Raw genomic sequence first — 20,683 nt, forward strand, 5'->3', positions numbered from 1 at the left:
TTTTTAAAAATCTATTTGATATCAGCATATGAAAATATATTTGAGTATATTATTTTTCAAAATGTCAGAAATGGATAACAAAATTATTATTATATTTTCAATGACTACTTATTTTTGTCCAGCTTTAACATCGGTATAGATATCGGTTATCGGCTACATGAGTTTTAAAATATCGCCATATCGGATATCGGCCAAAATCCCAATATCGTGCATCCCTAATATATAGTATATACAGCCCTAACATTTTATAACAGACCATGCAGAACTGCATCACTGACATTAACACTGTCAAGTATTTAGACATTTATCATTTATCTGATCACTTACTTGAGGATATGGAAACATGCCGAGAGCCAGCTGTGAGAAGAAGAAGAAATATTATTTTTGATAAAAGAGACCTTAAAACATTCAAAAATATGAACTCAATCTTATTTTATTCACTTTGTGTGATATCAGTTGGTAAAATCAGACAACTGGAACAATTGGGCTGAAGTTTGAACAAATACCCGCTTTAAGCTTTAAATGGTTATTTAGGTTGCGGTATCATTTATACATTAAGTTATAGGTTTAACCTGCTATTACACCATATATTTAGATTTTATTGTTACAGTAAAACATTTTATCCCAGCACAGGAATGAGAAATGGACGGATTGGACAGACTGAAACTTTCAGCCTGTAAGGTTAGCTTAGTGCCCACCCGCTGCTAATACTTCTTGGTCCAACAACATCAGCTATAACTTATTAACCTCAAAGCAATTCCTCCCCCCTCCAACCCCCCCTCTGTGAACAACATAGGGGATAACGGGAATCCCTTCTTTAATATAGCACATAGGGGCGGAGTTTTAGGTGGATGGTTGATTGGTACATCCCCTTAAGAAGAGCCAGGAGGTGGATACTTTTCATCTTAATGAGGAGCAGCCTTTCAGAGCCCTTGGGTTATTCAAAGCCAACACAGATCTACCTAAACACAGTGGAGTAGAAGATCATCTCAGTTTAGCATAATGCATACATTGGCATCAAGTGGCACAGATTGGGTAATCTTCAATATCACAGATTATTTGTTAATAATCTGGACATGACGGCCTCATATTGAACTCATCCATATTTGTTAAAGTAGTGATTAAATCAAAAATTATTGACAAACAAAGATGAGACAGGGGCATGAATCATTTTGTTTCAGGGCACAGGGCCGACAGCAGGCAGAAACAAATGGAGAATCAATAGTGCAAATGGGAAGACGAGAGAACAGGGAAGTGTAGGTGTGGAGCTGAAAGGCTGTCTGATAATGGAAGGATCAACAATATGGAGAATGATTCAACACACATTATGGTCGACACAATCCTTAACCATTTCAGCTGTAGATGTCGTAAAGAATATGGCTTTAGTTCAGTTTTTTGCAAAATTTCCTGGAATTTATTAAATACATAGGAATAAATTCAGAATTTTTAGTATTGATATTTGTCTCTTCACTTTGACTTTAAGCATAGTTGGTAAAAATATATATTACAGGATTATAAAGACTAAACCAAACATATTTAATGGACTTCAGTTGAGTTCAGCTCTGCTATTCTTCAATGACATGAACATGTTTCTGCAGAGGTATTGTAACCAGTCTCCTACGTGATCCATTTGTTTCACAATCAACTGCCCAGGTGCTTCTAGAATCACTGAGGCCCAGAGCTTAAGACTACAGATGTAAACTGAACATGTTAGCCTCAGGATGAGCAAATAACAAAATATTAGACGAATGTTTTTGAATTTGAATTTGCTAAAATTTGTTGGAATCACACCAAATTTCAACTGATTTGCTTAATTTCTGTAATGCCCATCAAAACCTTTAAATTTGGATTATTTCTGAATTCTCCATCTTATTTCAAGCCCAATGACAGCTTCTGAAAACTGCCCACCCTTTGCAACCTTAACTTGTGTAGAGATTGTACATTTTCCACTTCTTTCTGTGCAAACTCTTGGCAAACAAAAACCTCATACCTCCATAAAAGAGATGCCCACACTCCAGACATCGGCATGGATCCCGTACTGCTCTCCTGATATCCTTTCGGGCTAGTGAGAAAAAGGAAAACGATCCCTTAGAATCAATCAACAAAGTCTTACATGTTCAAAAAAAAAAAAAGAGCAGAACTTTATTCAAAATTAGAAAAGGAGGAGGCAAACTTACTGCCATGTAAGCATTGGTTCCCACATATGTTTTTGCTATAGAATTTACAAGCTGCAAATGTAAGAAAAAATACATATTATAAGCACATAATAGATCTTTAAACAGCAATAAGATGAATAGTTTTTATATGTCATAGTCATAGAAACTGTCTTGAAAGCTGTGTTTGGTTAGGGCTAACCCTAACCCAGACCTTCAACGAGGGACAAAGGTGGTTTATGTCATCTGTGGCCTGATGAATGTATGCTTTCTTATTATGTCCTAGAGAACGTGAAGAAGGGACGAAGGATGTATGAGTTTAAAAGACAACATATATATATATATATATATATATATATATATATATATATATATATATATACACCATCTGATGAGGAAAAACAAGTATTTGACCCCCTACCAAACAGCAAGTATTCTGGCTACTACAACTTGGTCTTTCTTTAAGACACAGCCCCAATCCCAACCAATTATCTACATCAAATACACCTGCCTCACCTCGTTACCTGTATAAAAGACACCTGTCAACACCCAAACAACCAGCATCCAACATTACTGCCATGGGCAAGACCAAAGAGCTTTCTACGGACATCAGGGACAAGATTGTTGATCTGCACAAGGCAGGGATGGGCTACAAGAGAATCGGAAAGCAACTTGGAGAGAAAAGATCAATTGTCGGTGCAGTTATCAGGAAATGAAAGAAGCACCACACCACCGCCAACCTCCCTGGATCTGGGCCTCCACACAAGATCTGGCCTCGTGGGGTGTCCCTGATCATGCAAACGGTGAGGAATCATCCCAAAACCACAAGGGGGGAACTGATGAATCAACTGAAGGCAGCTGGGACCACAGTTACAAAAGAAACGGTGGGTAACACACTACGCCGTCATGGATTGAAATCCTGCAGCGCACGCAAGGTCCCCCTGCTCAAGAAGAAATATGTACAGGCCCGCATGAAGTTCGCCATTCACCACCTGGACGATGTGGTCATATGAGACCAAAATAGAACTTTTTGGCCTCAACTCAACTCATCGTGTTTGGAAGGCAAAGAACATCGAGTACAACCCAAAGAACACCATCCCCAGCGTCAAGCATGGTGGTGCCAACATCATGCTTTTGGGGTGCTTTTCAGCCAAGGGGGTGGGACAACTCCATCGTATTGAGGGGAGGATGGACGGGGCCATGTATCATGGAATTCTGGATCAACATCTCCTTCCCTCAGTGAGAGAGCTGAAGATGGGTCGAGGATGGGTGTTTCAGCGACCCTAAGCACACCCCAAAAGCAAAAAAAGAGTGGCTGAAGAAGAAGAACATCAAGGTTCTGGAGTGGCCTAGCCAGTCTCCAGACCTGAATCCAATTGAAAATCTTTGGAGGGAGCTTAAAATTCGAGTTGTCAGGCGACAAACCTGAATGATTTGGAGGCTGTCTGCAGGGAGTAGTAGGCCAACATCCCTGCCGAAATGTGCACAAACCTTGTCACAAACTATAAAAACCGTTTGGCCAATAATGGCTGTTCTACAAAATATTAACATGCAGTTTGTCCACGGTGTCAAATAGTAGTTTTTCATCATCAGATGGTTATCAATTTTTAAATATTCATATGATGTGAATTTCTGGATTTTTCTTTGGGATTCTGTCTCTCACTGTTAGAATGTACATATGATTATGTTTGCCCACTTACATTCTTTGTAAGTGGGCAAACCTGCAAAATCAGCAAGGGGTCAAATACTTATTTCCCCACTGTATATATATAAATGAAAAGAGGGAAAGGACAAGTCTGATCAGCATTGAGAAGCGGAGAAGTAAACCAAAACTAAACTAAATTACCAGATTTTCAGGGAAGGGATACTGTTTGTGTGAGGATAGTGAAAGAGGGGGGGGGGGGGGGGGGGGGAGTCCCTACTGTTGGGTGTTTTGGTTTGGGGACGGTGAAGGTCTGTCCCTGATGATTACATTACAAAACACACTTTGGCATGTGCACACACACACACACACACACACACACACGATGACAAGGCTATTGTCTGCCACCCACGCTTTCCCCTCCAATCTACTGAATACATATCAATGAGGCTCGGCGTTGTGTTTGAGGGTCATAATTATAGCCTTTTTTTCAGAGGAAGCAGAACAATGGCGGTGGTGGGAAGGGGGGGTGAATAATGTGAGAAGATGACCCTAGGGATGGCTCTGATGTCTTGAGTGTAAAATGAATACTGTGATTGACAAGCTGACCACGTGCGCACAGGACTGCGCCGGTCGCTTCCGAGCATTTCCCATCCTTCCTTCTTTCATTCGCTCCGACGCAAACAAATCAGAGTACCTGCGTGCTGACACCAAAGTCACATAGCTTGACTTGTCCTCGGGTGTTCACCAGCATATTGGAAGGCTTGACATCTGTGGAGACAAATTGCTTGATAGAACTGCAAAATCAGCACTCGGCTGCTTGTCTTTATCAACTCTGCACCTCTTCTTTTTTTTTTTTACTCAGCAATCTTACTCACCTCTGTGAAGTATCTTCAGGCTCCACAAATATGTCAGGCCTTTCACGACCTATGGAGGCAAGCATGACAAAAAAAACTACAAATTACAGCTTCACCCGTTTAGCCTTTACATGAACAAAAATCCTAAGTTTAGGTTTCTTCCATTTTTAATCAATCAAACATGAAAACACAACAATAAAAAATCTAGCATCAGAATAAGAATATAATTTTGAAATCAGCAGTCACAGTGTTTAAGTAGGACAATAGGCCATCATCAGCTGCCGTTCACAGCTGATTGTTTTCCACTAAATGCATGGATGTGATCTCCAACTCGCCTCTGTTGGCCTTTTAATTAAAATCTGCAGTGGCGTTTGCAGCGTTTTAAACTAAAAGCTTGTCCAACAGCAAGTGTGATCTGCCGATCAGGATTGTGAAACATTCAATAATAAAAAAGTGATCTTGGAGCACCAGTTTGCAGAAAAACCAGAATAATAAGTATTATGTGTAAGGTTAAATTGTCTTAATGTGTTACCAACCCTTACAAAAACACAGAAAAAAGCAAGAATCAAAAAACGCATTAACCCTTTATAGGGCATTAAGTGAAAGACTATCTAAATTTCAAGCAAAAAACTGAAATCTAAGGAAGTCAGTTTTTCTTAAAATAAGTGCTTTTTTTAACTGAGCAGGTAAGTGAGATACTTTGCAAATAGAATACGAACATTTACATTTAAAATAAGGGGAAAAACCCAGTCTCCTATTTCAAGAGCATAATATCAAATAATCTGATTTTAAGGCATAAAAATGCTCCTTCAACTGGGAGATTTTCTTATTTACCTACTCAAATTAAGGGTAAATACACTTATTTTAAGACCTTTTCACAAATCTATAGATCATTTTTTGTAGTGTGTTATTGGAATCCAGGACAAGGCCTTATTAACTTTGCAACGTTAAAAAATATGTACATTTTGATGGCAAAAATGAATGTCGATGTAATAACAAGAAACGCCAACTTGCCCGTATATGTTAAGAAAAATAACAAAAGTGCTTCTATAAGAAATTCATGAAAAACACACAGAGTAAAAGAAATGGCCCTCCATTTGTAAGGGGTAAGGATGGAAGTGATCAAAAATGGTAACTTGCCCTATAAAGGGTTAATACCTTTAGATCTGAATGATATTGGAAGTCAAAATGTTTCACTTACAGAGCCAGTTCTAAGCTGGCTCTAATGACCTGGAATCTTTTTGGTGGAAAAGCGCAATAAAACGCAAACCTATCTGGGGGTCCAACAATAACAAATGAAAATCACAGTTCTCCTATTGGAAAACATCTCTAGTCGAAAAGCCATGCCTTCTGAATTTGGACCAGGATCGCTTCAAAGGTAGAAAGTCAGAGCTTTATTGCAGAAATTCTGATTTAAAAAGTAGCTATATCTTTATTAAATGTGCTTTGGTGCTCATGGTTTCCTTAAATTAACTTGGAAGTTGAATTGTGGAGAATTTAAACGTTAGTATTTATAACATGTCTATATTGTTAAAAGTTTAACTGGTGTCATTTTCAAGCGTTATGCTCAAATACACAAAACTGAGCGCCGGTGTCATGCATGTGTTAAAGGAATAGTACACCCAAAACATGATTAGCCTTCATTTTCTATTCACCCCCATGCTGAACAACACTCTGGAGTACTTTTTTGATATCTCAAATGCATCTGGAGATCTGGGAGGCTTCTTGCTGTCTGCTGACATTCAAATAATGGAGGTCTATGGTGCCCGAGGCAGAAAGGTCCATAAAAGTCCACAAAAAACGTGTCAATATTCCTCCATACTGCTCGTCCAATGTATTCCAAGTGTCCTGAGTGGGTAGCATCCAGAATTTACTCGAAACTAAGTCATTTAGAATGTTTTTAGAGCATAAACAGTAGTGTATAGTATTTCCTAAAAGCGCGTTCACGAGTCTACGGAAACCGCGGCAGACCAAACCAGATGAAAGTGCGCATTCAGCTCGGCAAAGAACTCCTGCTCTTCCTCAACACTGAAGTCCTCAGACATTTTTCTTTCGTTGTTTCTTTCTTTGCACAGGTAAAAAGCACATTTCTTCTTCTACGCTTGCATTATCGGCAGAGCAGACGCTGAATATGCACTTTCATCTGGTTTGGTCTGCCGGCTTCCGTAGCGTCCTGAACGCGCTGGCGCGCGCTTTCAGGAAATCCTATACACTACCGTTTATGCTCTAAAAACATTCTAAATGACTTCGTTTCGAGTAAATTCTGGATGAGCAGTATGGAGGAATATTGACACGTTTTTTGTGGACTTTTATGGACCTTTCTGTCTCGGGCGCTGGGCACCTCCATTATTTGAATGTGAGCAGACAGCAAGAAGCCTCCCAGATCTCCAGATGCATTTGAGATATCAAAAAAAATACTCCAGAGTGTTGTTCAGCATAGAGGTGAGTAGAAAATGAAGGCTAATCATGTTTTGGGTGTACTATTCCTTTAAGCTCTTGCACACTTGAAATATGAACAAAAAGAGAACTTTTAAACATATTCTGAATGTTTTCATATTTCTTATGCAAGGAAGCCCTAAAATTGAGAGTTATGGTGAGGTGTTTCCAGCATAGAGAACTTTTGCGAATGAGGGGACACTGACACATGCACATAATTCAAAAATACACAAACAACAGTCAGACATATCTTCCACCTCAGAATCCTCTTTCAGGCCTTTAATTTCCCTTTGGGATTAATGAATTATTTTTTAACTTAATTGAAGAAGAAAAATTCCAGCAATCACAAACAGGGAGAAGCAGACATGCTGCAGCTGTGGAGAATGCTTTTTCACAACATGTTGAACAGGTATGTAAAGATCATGAAAATGGGTACAAGTATCGCAAAAAATTCCTTTGAAATAGATGTGATAAAAAATATGTTTTATACTGTTTTAGAGTGTAACCACTAAATATCAAAGCTATGTCTTAGTACACGCTCTGCGATGGACTGTTGAACTGTCCAGGGAGTACCCCCCCTCTCGCCTGTAGGCACCAGCACCCCTCGCGACGCCAGCAGGAATAAGAGTGACGGAAAAAGGATGGATGGATGTCTTAGTACACTGGGTTGAAATTCTGAACAAGGCTCCAAAGATGAGTAAACATCGAGTAGTGAGCAAAACCTTTTCTTTCCTTTCCCTCCCTTCCTTGTTAAAGGGAGAACTTTGTTGGAAATAAGGCTCTCGATAGCAATCACCAATCATATAGCTTGCAAATTAGTCCCATAATTGGAGTAAAAAGATACTAAGAAAGAAATGCCTTGAAATGATAACCCTGCAGAAAGAGTTGAATGATTTAAAAGGTTTCAAAGAAATTTGGTGCATCGCGTTGAAGTCGTTTCCTCCTCCTGACAGAAGCTCAACTGGTGTTTAACTAATATTCATTTTCAAACGCTCTTCACCACATTGTGTTGATTTCTTCATTTACACAACATGAAGGCTACTTCCAAGGCTTTTGAAAGCCAGCGCTGATATACAACATGGTGAGATGAATGAAAAATAAAAATACAAAACTGCCTTGAAAGATTGTTGTACAATGTGCAACAACTGGCAACCTCCCGGGTGCTTCTCTTTCAGTGATAATTAACAACTGTGGCAGTAGAAAGGAGGGAAAGCTGTGAAACAGAATTAGCACTGATTAAATAGCTGTCAGTGTTTGATTATGGACAAAGTTAAAGGGGAAGCAACACAAAAAGAGGAGTTGGAGACCAGAGGAGGGTAATGAGTGCGGAATGGAGATGTGCATTAATCGACTTCAAGGCCGCCCCAATCAAAAAGATGGTTCTAGCAGCCACAAAAAAAAAAAAATAATACTAATAAAAAAGTAAAAAAAATCAGGGAGAAAGGGACCTGAAAGTCATAAAAACCTTTAGACTTTTCAGCTTTTAATATTCCAAGATAAAAATAAACGTCTGAAATGACTGCAGATTTAATAATGGCTGATTTCAATAAACTTACTGCAACGGCGATCCCTCCCAGGACGTGCTCTGGGATTCTTTTATAGACGTCCAAGGATCCACCTGCACAGAAGAAAATAAAGATTATTCACCATGGTTGGTTTTACCTCATGGGCCTTTAAAGCAAAAAAAGAAAAAAAAATAGATGAGAGAAATAAAGGCCTTAGCTTGAAATGAAAACTATTTTAGTTCAGTTTTTAAAGTGATCGATCAAATAATGAACTGTTAGGTTTGACTAAATTAAAAAAATGTGAAAATGAAATTTATTTTTGGTCGAAGTAGTTGTGAATTTAAAAAATAGGAAAAAGAAAACGGTGCCTTTAGGAGACATAATGGCTTGTATAAAATAACCCCGTCTTTGCTTTTACATGTGATAGAAGTTAAAAAAAAAACTCCTTAAAGGTAAAAGTCATCAGAAGTTATGCAGACTTTACTGATGCACAGCAGAATGTGTGAAACAGGGGAATTGTTGCATTAACAACATTAATGCATTAACAACAACCCCCCCGCCAACAAACACACACATCTAAATTGTACAGTCCCCAATCTCAGACCGCTCAAAACCCACGCATACAAATACATCTACAAATGCACTTCAGTCAAGATTTATCACGCCCTTGTAGCTTTTAGCACACTGCCATGCTAAGCAGCTCACAGCGATCAGACGATCCTTTGATCTGCAGAAGTGTAAATGGATACTCAGCACAGAAACACAGGCCTGTTCCCTAAAGTCCCTTCTGCACAGCTGTAGGTAGCACAGAGGGGGAAAAAAGGAAATGTAGCAGAAAAACTCACCATCCATAAATTCAGTGCATATGGAAATCCTGTTCTCAACAAAGAAGGCACTGAAGAAAGTGATGATGTAGGGCGAATCGCACTGCAATAAAGCAGAGGCTGGGATTAGAAAATGACAACTTAAAACATTGTAATTGATGAGCAATGCTAAGCTAAGCCCAAGAACAATGGTTGATGTTTTTCAGCCCTGACATTTCACAGTAACTGTAATTATTCTTTGATAATATAAACTAATGCTGTTTTGGCGATTTTTAGAAAGAGTTTAAACTCCTATCACCTGTTTAAAAAATATAGATAAGGTTAGACTGGTTTAAACACAGCAGTTTTTCAGCCTCTTTTGTGTTGGTGCCCGCTTTGACAAATAAGCAGAAGTGTCAGCGGGGTATCCTGATTAAGTGCACAAAAATTGCCACTTTAGCCACAGACTGCCACAGTAACGCCAAACTGTTAATTCAACCAATATCCATAACAATTAAGATTTAATGAAGGGAATAAGAATCATAAAAGTATTAGTGGTGCTTGCTTATTCCAGTGTTTAGAAACTACTGAGTTTTGTGAACCATTCACCTTCTAATCTTTTCTCCATCTCTATATACGTTTGTACATATCAATAAATATACATGTATCTTATGTACTGCTTTAGCTTTTCTGTATTTTGCTTATCTTTTTTAATTTTACTGTAGCTGTCAGTTGCACCTTCAGCACTTTTATTACCTTTATCATTTCAAAGTGCTTTATAAAAAAAGGGGATTTGTTATGGTAATTTATTCCGACTGTATACATAGTTCCCATGTGACCCCATATAGGGATTCACTCTGTTGCTAACTGCCATGATGGTAGGTAGAATTCCCTTAGTTATTTTATGTGCAGTGGTTATTTCATGTTGAGTGAAAGGATGCGCCAACCATGGAGGCCAGCCATTTTGTCATATACTTAATGTTTGGGGGGGTTAAGTCCTGTTTCTCAGTATGAGACAAACTGTATGTGCTCTCCCTCATCCTCTGACATGGGAGCTGGCTCAGAGCTCATCTGCCTGGCTTTGTGTTTCTGTGGAGCTGATTGACAGTTGCCTTTTGTATCTCTGCTTCTTATTCTACGTCTTCTTCTGTCTCCTTGAACCCCAGTCGACCTCGACAGATGGCCGCTCACACTGAGCCTGGTTCTGCTAGAGCAGGGTGTCAAAGTGGTTCCAGAAAGGGCCGTGTGGCTGCAGGTCTTCTTTCCAACCAAGCAATAGCACACCAGACTCCAGTCATCTCATCAAGTCATCATGTTCAGATTGGACTCACTTGATGAGATGACTGGAGTCTGGTGTGCTATTGCTTGGTTGGAAAGAAAACCTGCAGCCACACGGCCCTTTCTGGAACCACTTTGACACCCGTGTGCTAGAGGTTTCTTCCTTTTAAAAAGGGAGCTTTTCCTCTCCAATGTCGCTTTAAGCATGTTGGTGTGAGGGATTTCTTTCAAGTCAATGAGTCAATGCAATCAGCTGGTTTTCCTTGGAAAGCTTTGAACCTATCTGACTGGATGATCTGGTTGAATTGTCTGTACATAAACTGAAATGAACTGAATAAAGTGCTTTTCCTTTTTTATGTCTAAAAAGAATTTCTATTGTTGTGCATGTATAATCTATGTCATGCTGTGATATTGTAGTGTCAGAACTTTGTCAGAGCCAATCTGTTCTCATAATAATGACTTTCTAAATGCCTTACATATATTTGAACCTAATACAGCTTTTTTAGTGAATAAATAAACATTTATAAGGGTATGATGCTTAATAAAATGAATATTATTTTAGTAGTTCATTAACAGAGTAGATCAAAACTAATTGTTTTGACTAGGAGGAACAGATAAATGTAGAACAAACCTTGTAGAGAATTTCCAGTTCAGACATGATTTGCTTCTGTAGCTCCACTGTGATGTCCAGAGGAATCACCTGCAAATCAAAAATTATGAAAGAAAAGATAACATGACTCAGAACATAACATTGTGAAGGCAAAGTAAATAAGTGATTATAATTAATTTAATAGAAACAAAAGAATTCTCACCTTTACAGCTAAAACACGTTTGCTGAGAACATGGTACGCTCTAAAAAACAATAGATAAAACTCAAATTATAATCTGACACATAGTTTCCTTATCTTTAATTGCTCATTCGGACTGTATAAAAAAAAGAAATTAGCAGTTATTTGTAGACTTTTAAACTTGTCTTTAGCATATTTTTGTCTTGTTTTTTTAATCAGCTATCACTGCAAAAAAATTGAAATCTAAATTTTTTTTTTTCTTAACATAAGTGCATTTGTTTTTGAATTAAGGAGGTAAGTGAGACACTTTGCCAATGGAACAAGACAATTTACATTTAAAATAAGAAAAAACAATTGCTTTATGCAATTGTTTTATTTCAAGTGCATATTATCTAGAAATATTATCTAGAAATATTCATTCCATTGTCAAATGATCTTATTCACCATTCAATTAAGGGTGAATACACTTAATTTAAGAAATGTTGACTTCCTAGCTCGTTTTTGCAGTCTAAAGGTAACATTTACACTGAGGCAGGTATTTGCAGATTATTTCACCTTCTCTTTTCTGTTGTATTAAAGACGTGTCGAAATTGATTCCCAATCTACTTTCAAAGTTTTCATAAGCATTCAGTAAAATTAACCATGAAAATTGTTTTGAAACTGCTCCATACCCATATTAAACTTGGATTAACGAGTAAAATAATTCTTCTGAAATCTCTAAAAGAAAAGGCTTCCTAAAGGCCAACATAAAATACCGAAAGTTGTTTATTTTCTTAAGTCAGCAATAATTAAATGTTTGAAACCAGATCCAAGCAACTAGAGTAGCAGGTAAGCAGCAGTCACCGTCGCCCCCATAATGATTTAATTAGCGAACACCTTAGCAGCATGCCTCGGCTTTAGTTACCGACCTTGAAGGTTGGTTTACAGTAGCCCTGACAATACCTCAAGAGCTCTCAACACACAATCCTCAAGGACGAATACTGTACAACAGCTGTAAAATGACAACGAGCAGATGGGTTCAGGGTAGGTAAAGCGGGCCGGTTAGTTTGCAGGTTTTAGACATGCGATACTTACCAGACAACATGCAACAGGGCCCTCCTAAGAGACATCGTGTGTGGTAAAAAGTGTGTTTAATGTTTCCAACTTTGGGGTGTCAAATTGCTCTTTTGGTGCACACAACTAAACTGGCCAAGAAGTTTAATTAATGACAACTATTAGGGCCAAGTTAGGGATTCACCAAGAGGATAAACACCTAATGTGGCTAACCTGTATAGTAAAAATATTCGTAAAAGCGTGAAAAAAAATAAATAAAAAAAGTATCTCTGATGAAGTAAAAACTGCCTAATCAAAAAGATGGAGAGGCCTAATACGCAACTAGAAAATTCACTAAAATTGTTGGAGTTTAGAGGAAAAGCTTTCTGCATTTTGATCTCTTTCTCCTCCTATTAGCTACAGTCAATGATGCTTAAGCATTACAGCTGCCTCTTAATTAAGAGTAGGATGTTAATTGATGCAGGACGCAGGGATAGAAGTGTATGAGTAAGGCAGAGGAGACTTACTGCAACGCCAAACATCTCTTCCTTGTGTTTCATAAGTTGCTATGCTTAATAGATCACGAGGCACAGAGCTGAATGTCAGGAATGGAGTGAAACATATGCAGCTTTTTCAGGGTGTTCAATAAGCTTTGAACAAAGCACCAGTGATGTATCACCGAGTTGGCTCACAAACTGTAGGTGTACATGCTACATAAAATGGTCAAGAAGGTCAGAGAGAGAAGAGAGAAGGTGTGTCGACCGGCTGGTTAAAACGTTATTTTCAGGCCGTCCTTGACCACCTCAGGGCCGAATGTCGTCGTATGAGTTACAGTGATAGGCTGGTGACAGCGGGAGACGAGGGGACAAGGTTACAACGCACCCTACCCCCCCGCCGTCACTTCCCCCTGATCTGACCCTAGTAAATGTGCCCCATTGCCTGGATCTTATTTACACTCCAGCCTGCTCTGTAATAAAAGCTCCATCATGTAGTATTCATAGGGGCTCTCACTGTGTCTCTGAAGTTGGGGCTGTGGGTTACAGACGACGGACGTTTTGGATCTAGGCTAACAGACACGTGTATTAGACAGAGTTACATGGATGACACTCTACCTGCGCTTCTCACAGCCTAACACTGCTGTAATTGGTCTTCAGGCTGAAACAGACTGAACCCTAAATGCAGATGTCCACAAACATCTTACATTTCTGCATTCAAAGCAAGAACTAAAAGTGACAGCTCAAGTTTGTTAGTCCACAATCTGTCTGATTCAGAACAAGGACATTCTCACTTCCTGAAAAAAAAAAGGAACTCACCCCAACAGCCACACAGTGTTGCGTCGATCTCTTATATATATCTTGTCGAATTAACCTCCATCTATTTCAAAATACTTTTGGTGTCCACTTTCCCAAAAGTCTCTGTTCTTTTTTGCTTATTGCTAAAGTATAAATATGAACATCCAATACAGAAAGTTCCATCTTTAATTCTTAATGCTGCACATATTTATTTTATTTTTTTCTCTGTCTTTTATCCACCTTACTTTTGTCTTTTTAAAATATTTTATGTGTTTCTTGTGCTTCTTCTTTTATTTTTTATCTGTGATTTGTGAAATGTGAACGCGTGTGTGAAAGATGTACTACTACTGCAAAAAAATTGCCCATACTGGGACAAATAAAAGCTACTGAACTGAACTAATTCAAGTTTTTTTTTTATCGTATTTTCAGGATAAGCTTTTTTTGCACACTTTGAACCATGTAGCTTATAAGAAGGTGCAGCTTTTCTGTGGATTTTTCCTAACCACCAGAAGGAGAAGTCACAATTGGAAATGAAAGAATAAAGGGCTAATTTTCATTTAGCACAAGAACATGCTAGCAGCAGGCACGATGGAGAACAAATGTCCTGAATTCACTTCTTCTGACATTTTTTTGATGCATTAAAGCTGCCGAACTAATGAAGATACTGGGCTGACGAAAGCCCATCTTTCAGCTTGTTTGCTCTTACTGCTGATTACCAACAACCTAATGGGAGATAGCATTCTTTTTCATCCCTACTCCAGGGGCAATATGTAGTGCTCCCACTACAGGTTTGGTGGCAGACAGTTCAGTAGATATCAGCAGCTTATATATATAGCTTATATATACATTTCCCGTTTTTAAAAAATATAGTGGGCACGGCTTATAGTGTGGTGTGCTTTATAGTCTGGAACATCAGTAAAACTTTTACAATTTACAACAGGCTACAAACTAAATTGACTGTAGAACATCAACATGTTGTTGCTGACGTTTTATCACTTTATAGCAAGGAGTTCAGTTCGTTTATCCAACATGTTGCTGAATGCTGAGGAAGCACCCCAATTTTCTGTAGGTACCTGATCACTGTGCCTCCTCTGCCCGTCACCCACCCTCTACCCTCACCAATGTTACAGCTGATCGAGGCTCTTTCCTGCCTACATTTTTGTCCCTGACTAACTCATAATATCACCGGACCAGTGGTGACAGGCCCCAGAGCCACTCTTTTATCCTTTGCTGTCCTAAACAGACATTTTAACGGCTGCTATGAGCAAGCCCCTGAGTTTGCACTCTTAAAGAGATTATATGAAAAGTTTATTCTCATTTATAATTATAAGAAGTTAAAATTATGGAAATTTCTGAGGAGACTGTTTGCCAGGACTATGTAGCCCAAAATGGGAAGGTCTGATCTGGTGACATTAACAGCAGTAGTGGTGGTCAAGTAAGGATAAACAGACATCTCTCAATTGAACAGTCATTTATTGTGATCCAGAGGTAATTTATAAAAAGGCTATGTAAAAAAAAAAAAGTTTTTATGATCATACTTTTTTTTCTGTTTGGAGAAGTGGGTAAAAAGTTGTGGGTAACTGGGATAAAGTGGAGCAAATTTTTTTTTTATTTATTTGTATTCTGTCAGTTTTGTAGAAAGGATTGTTGAAGTTGGAAAACACAAACCATTTTCTTTCATATTAAAACCCCATTGCGGGCGGTCTTCCCCCTTTTTCCTCCAAGCTCGGGTCCTCTACCAGAGGCCTGGGAGATTGAGGGTTCTGCTCAGTATCTTTGCTGTTCCTAGAACTGCACTTTTCTGGACCAAGATGTTTGATGTATTTCCAGGGATCTGCTGTAACCACTCCTCCAGTTTTGGGGTCACTGCCCCGAGGGCCCCAATGACCAGGGGTACCACTGATGCCTTGACCTTCCAGGTTTTCTCCAGCTCTTCTCTGAGCCCCTGGTATTTATATAGTTTTTCCATGTTCTTTTTTCCTGATATTGCAGTCACTTAGTATTGCTATGTCAACCACAACGACTTTCCTCTGCTTTTTGTGTGTGTATATATATATATATATATATATATATATATATATATATATATATATATATATATATATATATAAAATCAACTATAATCCATTTCAAAACTTTTCTGGGATTAAAATACATCCTTTTTTCATATCACTATAGTCTTTAAAAAAAACAAATACATCTCAATAGTGTGAGAGGATTAGATTATTTACGAGTATCCCACTTAGACTTTGCTCCCAGAAGCCAGGATACAAACCTGAAACCTCTCAACCATTAACCAAATAGGTTTGGTACTTCAATATACACTCCAATCAATGAGGCAGGAAAACCAAATCAATGGAGAAAATGGGCTGTGATGCTAAAGAAACAGCTGCCGTTGCCTAAGTAGGTGTTGACACAGTCACAGCCAGGCAAATGTGCTGTTTTAATTGCCTGTTGGATCCATGACTCATGGACATCCTTGCTACAGTACTTATTAGCTGCAGCACCGCTCAGACTGGTGAACAGTGCGTAATGAAAAAAAAATAAATAAAAAAAGGTGACTTTGATGGATGAGCAGGTCAACGTGTGGCTATGAAGAGCCGAGTTGTTGGTAACATTGAATTGAGTCGAAATGGCTCTGGGTCATAAACAGGGTAAGAGGTTAATAGGTGGGGAGCCATTTGAGGCTCTATTCACATGTGATGAACCCAATCTAAGCTGGACCAAACAGCAGAGATTAACAAGGATAGAAGCGTAGTCTAAGCCAAAAAACAGCGTCTGTCCAAACAGTGAGTGCATGTAGAATCTGTGGCTCCCTAATAGTGAAGTCAATTCATTCATTTCACATTTAATTAATGAATTATGAAAAATATTTTTTTTTTTTAAAAGGTAATGTAACGGTAAAATATGAATAATTCTTCTGATTTTTTTTAAGTTTGGTTCCAAAAAACACCTTTAAGAATTGCCAAATATACCTAAATTAAGTTATCATCAGGATATTCAATTAGGCTAAACTGTAAAACAAAAAAGTGAAAGCTGCTTTTTCTAACTCCGTTTATTTTCCTTTTCTTTTGCTTTATCTCCTTCCTTCAACCATGACATTTTTACCACCAACGCATATAGATTTTTACTGGACTAAATTGACCAGAGAAGTTGTTGGGCTTGCAGTATCGGCTTTCTTCAGTGCAGTGTAACCATTTCTGGTGACAACTAAAAGGACGAAGCCCGTTGGAACAGTTTTAAAGTCGCAAAGCAGTGAAAGAAGTTTGAAAAGAAAAAATGACAAAAAAAAAAGATGTTCTGATGTTGGTGTCAGAATGAAAAGATTTACAAGGTTTGCTGAGGGAAGTCTGAAGAAAGTCAAGGTTAGGCTTAGCAGTGATCAATACTTCAATCTCAATAAAACAGCTCAATTGCAGGGAATTGATGGGAAATAGAAAGAGAAGGTGGGGAGAGAAAGATAGAAGAGGAACAGAAATGCCAACCTTGTCATAACGCAGCAGGTCTGTAATCATTTTGTCTATTGGATGGGACCCTTCATGGTGGCAAGTAAAGTGCTACACTCCACACCCATTAGGTCAATGGCTGTCATACCTTATAGCCCCCAAATCAATATCATATATGTTCGCAACCTTCAAACCAGAATAAATAAGTGGAGGTGGAGACACAGACTGGGCTGACGGATGTTGCACCAAACAGAGAGATAAATGACTAAACAAAAGATTGGGGGAAAAAGATGGAGAACTCTTCACACAGTGAACTTAAATAAAGGTCACAATTAAACCCTGTGTGCATACTTACCTGAGCAGATACCTAAAAACTTTAGCTCTACAGCAGCCTCATTAACTTTATGTTTGTAATGTTGGTGCCAATGTGTTAGCATTGCTTACTTATAAACTGTGCCTCCGTTCCCATGGCCAAGCTGCTCCTGATAGTGGATATCCTGGGCGTTTATCTACAGGGCGACAAACACATGTAAACAGTTGTGGTACCTGAATGTTATAACATGAGATGCCACAGAACCGGCAGGGCTGTTCGTTTGGCTGTAAACTGGAGACAGAAGGGACTACGCTGTTATTGGAAGCTATAAACAAGCCAGGCATCAGGTCAGCCCAAGTTCAGCAACATGAGGAGAGAAAACAGAGGAGCAGCAGCAGGAGATCAATACTACACTTGCTGTCCAATTTATAAAGGGATATTGGGTTTGGGAGAGGAGGGCAGTGACTTATGGTTACTTTAAATCTGCCTTATTTTATATATATAAACTAAACTAAACTGATGAAAAAAAAGTAAAAAATTTTTCTTGATATTTTTAAATAAAAGAAGATAAATAATATCGTAAACAAGCTAATACTAGCATAAATACCTGCTAAAACTGGCATGAATACCTTAAGTAAAACGATAAAAATACCTTAAAATAAAGATGACACATTAGCCAAAACAATTATGACCTATGACTGTGAGTGGCATACAATCTTTACTGGAAACCTTTTAGCATTCAAAAGGATTTTACGATGACACCTCACATTACAAAAAACAAACCTGCAGATTAATCAAATCCCTAATTTCTGACTGCAGAATATATATTGTTGTATATGTTTGTAAGCTTGTATAAAGACTAAAAATTGTGAATGACACCTAAAGATTAGATGAAATTCAACATTTTGTCCTTTAATTATATTTACTTTATTATTATAAAAAATTTTTTTGGTCTTCCTACGTTGTGGGATCTGCTATTAGGCCGATTCTATGTAATGGTGATCCATGTTCCAGCATACATCTGGTTTCCTCCTTTCCTCATTGAGGGAAATAATATATTATAAATAAGTTTATTTTAGTGATAAAAGTAATAGAAAAGAAATAATGAAAATGTCATATGTGGACGCAATACATATACTGTATATATCCCATGCACCTTTTTCTTCCTTTGGTCAATTCTTCTTCTCTTTTTTACTATTTGAGCTGATGTAAAAAGTACACTTCTCCCCTGTGCGATCAATAGTCAATCAATCACACAATCAATAAAGTCTTTTTTACGCTTCTTCATTCATAAAATAGTTTGTGTTTCTGACAAAATTGTGCAAAGCAAATAATAATCACCAGGTCAGCAGAATATACATGTGAAATAACAGGGAATGTGTATACAAAGGAAAGGGTCGGGAAAAAGAGGAAGAGACGGGAGATTTATTGATTGACTTTATCTCAAAATTGAGAAATTTACAAGTTACATCAGCTTAAATAGTCAAAGAAGCAGAATGTGCCAAAGAAAGAAAAAGGTGCATGGGATATATACAGTATATACAGGGCGTCCGCAGATATTAAGTCTATTAGTTCATTGAGTTAATGGAGAAAACTGAGATATTTCCTTACATGCATGCTAAATCCAAGCTTAATATGTTGGATGTTTTTGAGTGAGGGCAAAGCAGAGAGGTTGGCAGAAAGTTTCTATCTGTAAATCAGCTGCAACTACTCCATCAAGGAGAACGCTCCTCTCTTTTATGGATAACTTACATGCCCATTCGTCAAGATCGTCTTTAGCTCCGCAGATGATTTCTTTAAACTGGAAACAAAATAAAAGAAGCATTCAACACAAACCAGACTGGATGACTCTTAACTGGTTTATCGTATAAGCAGCTGCAGGTTCATCCATGCGCTGTAGCTCACCTGTTGTTGGCTAAGGATTCTGGGACCACCTGAGTGCAATCATTGGCTGGGTTAGGTCTCGTGTTGACCTGATGGTAAGCAAACGCAAATGCAATAAAACAAACAAATGCATGAAAGAATTTTTTTGTTGGAAATGTTCATGAAACTCAAGTTTTCAGTGAAATACAGAGAGGGTTCAAACTGTGCGTACGGTACAGAAAATACAACTGATTAAAGCAATCACCAGATTAGGGCTTTAAATGTTATACCTCAATGGGGACTTTTATTCCCTACGTTCTATATCTATTCATCTGCATTTATTTACTCAAAAGGCTGCGATACTCAACCCAGATATAAAGGGAAAAAAAGAAATCAAGAGATGAGACCCTGTAAAGTAGACACTAAAAATAACTTTAATTGAGGTCAAAAGACCGATGTGGTGGGTTGCAAAAGTTCAGGGATTCTCCCTTTAATTAGTGCCCAGGGAAACCTCATTTAAATGCCACCAAGGTTCCCCTTAGCCAATTACTTTTGTGCTATTAAAAAGGGGAAAGATTATCAAACGGCTAAAGGTTTTCAGAGAACATCATCTTCTCCAAACAGACTTTTGACCTTAAAAAAAAAAGGAAAAGAAAAAAACCTGACACAGTTCAGTGGACGTTACAAAAGCTCCTCTGAGGATGGGTTAAATAAAAACACTGTCTGTGTTTTTATGGGGGTTGAGTTTGTCATTGAAATGCAGATGGATGTAATATGGATCATCGGGAGAGATGGAGGAGGTGTTAAGTCATTTAACCCATGATAATTAGCAGCGACTTTCAATAGCAACATATGCTGAACATAAAATGGGAAGGTCTGCGGAAGGCCATTTGGGGGCTTGTAATGAGAATTTCATGGTTGAACAATGACGTCTTCTTATTGCCTGATTTTGCTCTAACCAACAGGAATATTCCTCCTATCTCACGGATCATCATGCTCTAGAGGGGAATCAGGAGTTCTCAGGAACACCTTTATATTACAACGACTTTCCCAGAATGAGAACCGGGATGGGAAGGAGAAAGTGGAGCCCTCTGACAGAGCCACACATCTCCATGCATAAACATGGACAGGGGAGCGGAAAAGAAAAGAGGAATGAGTGAAAGAAAAGGAGAGCCTTGACTTCAATTGACATTTCAATAAGTGGAACACAGCGTTGCCAATCCATTTGACTCAACTTTACCCCCCCTCCATCCCCTTCCCCATGTAAGGCAGCCG

The 20,683-nt window shown here is 38.4% G+C and overlaps 1 protein-coding gene across 2 annotated transcripts in view; it reads right to left on the reverse strand.

The window, feature by feature from the left end:
* map2k5 (mitogen-activated protein kinase kinase 5) overlaps positions 1-20,683 on the reverse strand; it is a 67,837-nt gene that overhangs the window by 34,624 nt on the left and 12,530 nt on the right. For both annotated transcript variants that reach the window (XM_038308834.1, XM_038308835.1), the window contains 12 exons: positions 19,451-19,518; positions 19,298-19,346; positions 17,677-17,741; positions 11,487-11,526; positions 11,306-11,374; positions 9,439-9,520; positions 8,645-8,706; positions 4,674-4,722; positions 4,493-4,566; positions 2,178-2,228; positions 1,991-2,062; positions 328-357 (listed from right to left, as the gene is read on the reverse strand). In XM_038308834.1, coding sequence (XP_038164762.1) covers positions 328-357; positions 1,991-2,062; positions 2,178-2,228; positions 4,493-4,566; positions 4,674-4,722; positions 8,645-8,706; positions 9,439-9,520; positions 11,306-11,374; positions 11,487-11,526; positions 17,677-17,741; positions 19,298-19,346; positions 19,451-19,518 — 711 coding nt within the window. The remainder of the gene's footprint in view (positions 1-327; positions 358-1,990; positions 2,063-2,177; positions 2,229-4,492; positions 4,567-4,673; positions 4,723-8,644; positions 8,707-9,438; positions 9,521-11,305; positions 11,375-11,486; positions 11,527-17,676; positions 17,742-19,297; positions 19,347-19,450; positions 19,519-20,683) is intronic.

This window comes from Cyprinodon tularosa, unplaced genomic scaffold (genome assembly GCF_016077235.1).
Source record: "Cyprinodon tularosa strain WSP-4 unplaced genomic scaffold, ASM1607723v1 ctg649, whole genome shotgun sequence".
Lineage (NCBI taxonomy): Eukaryota > Metazoa > Chordata > Actinopteri > Cyprinodontiformes > Cyprinodontidae > Cyprinodon > Cyprinodon tularosa.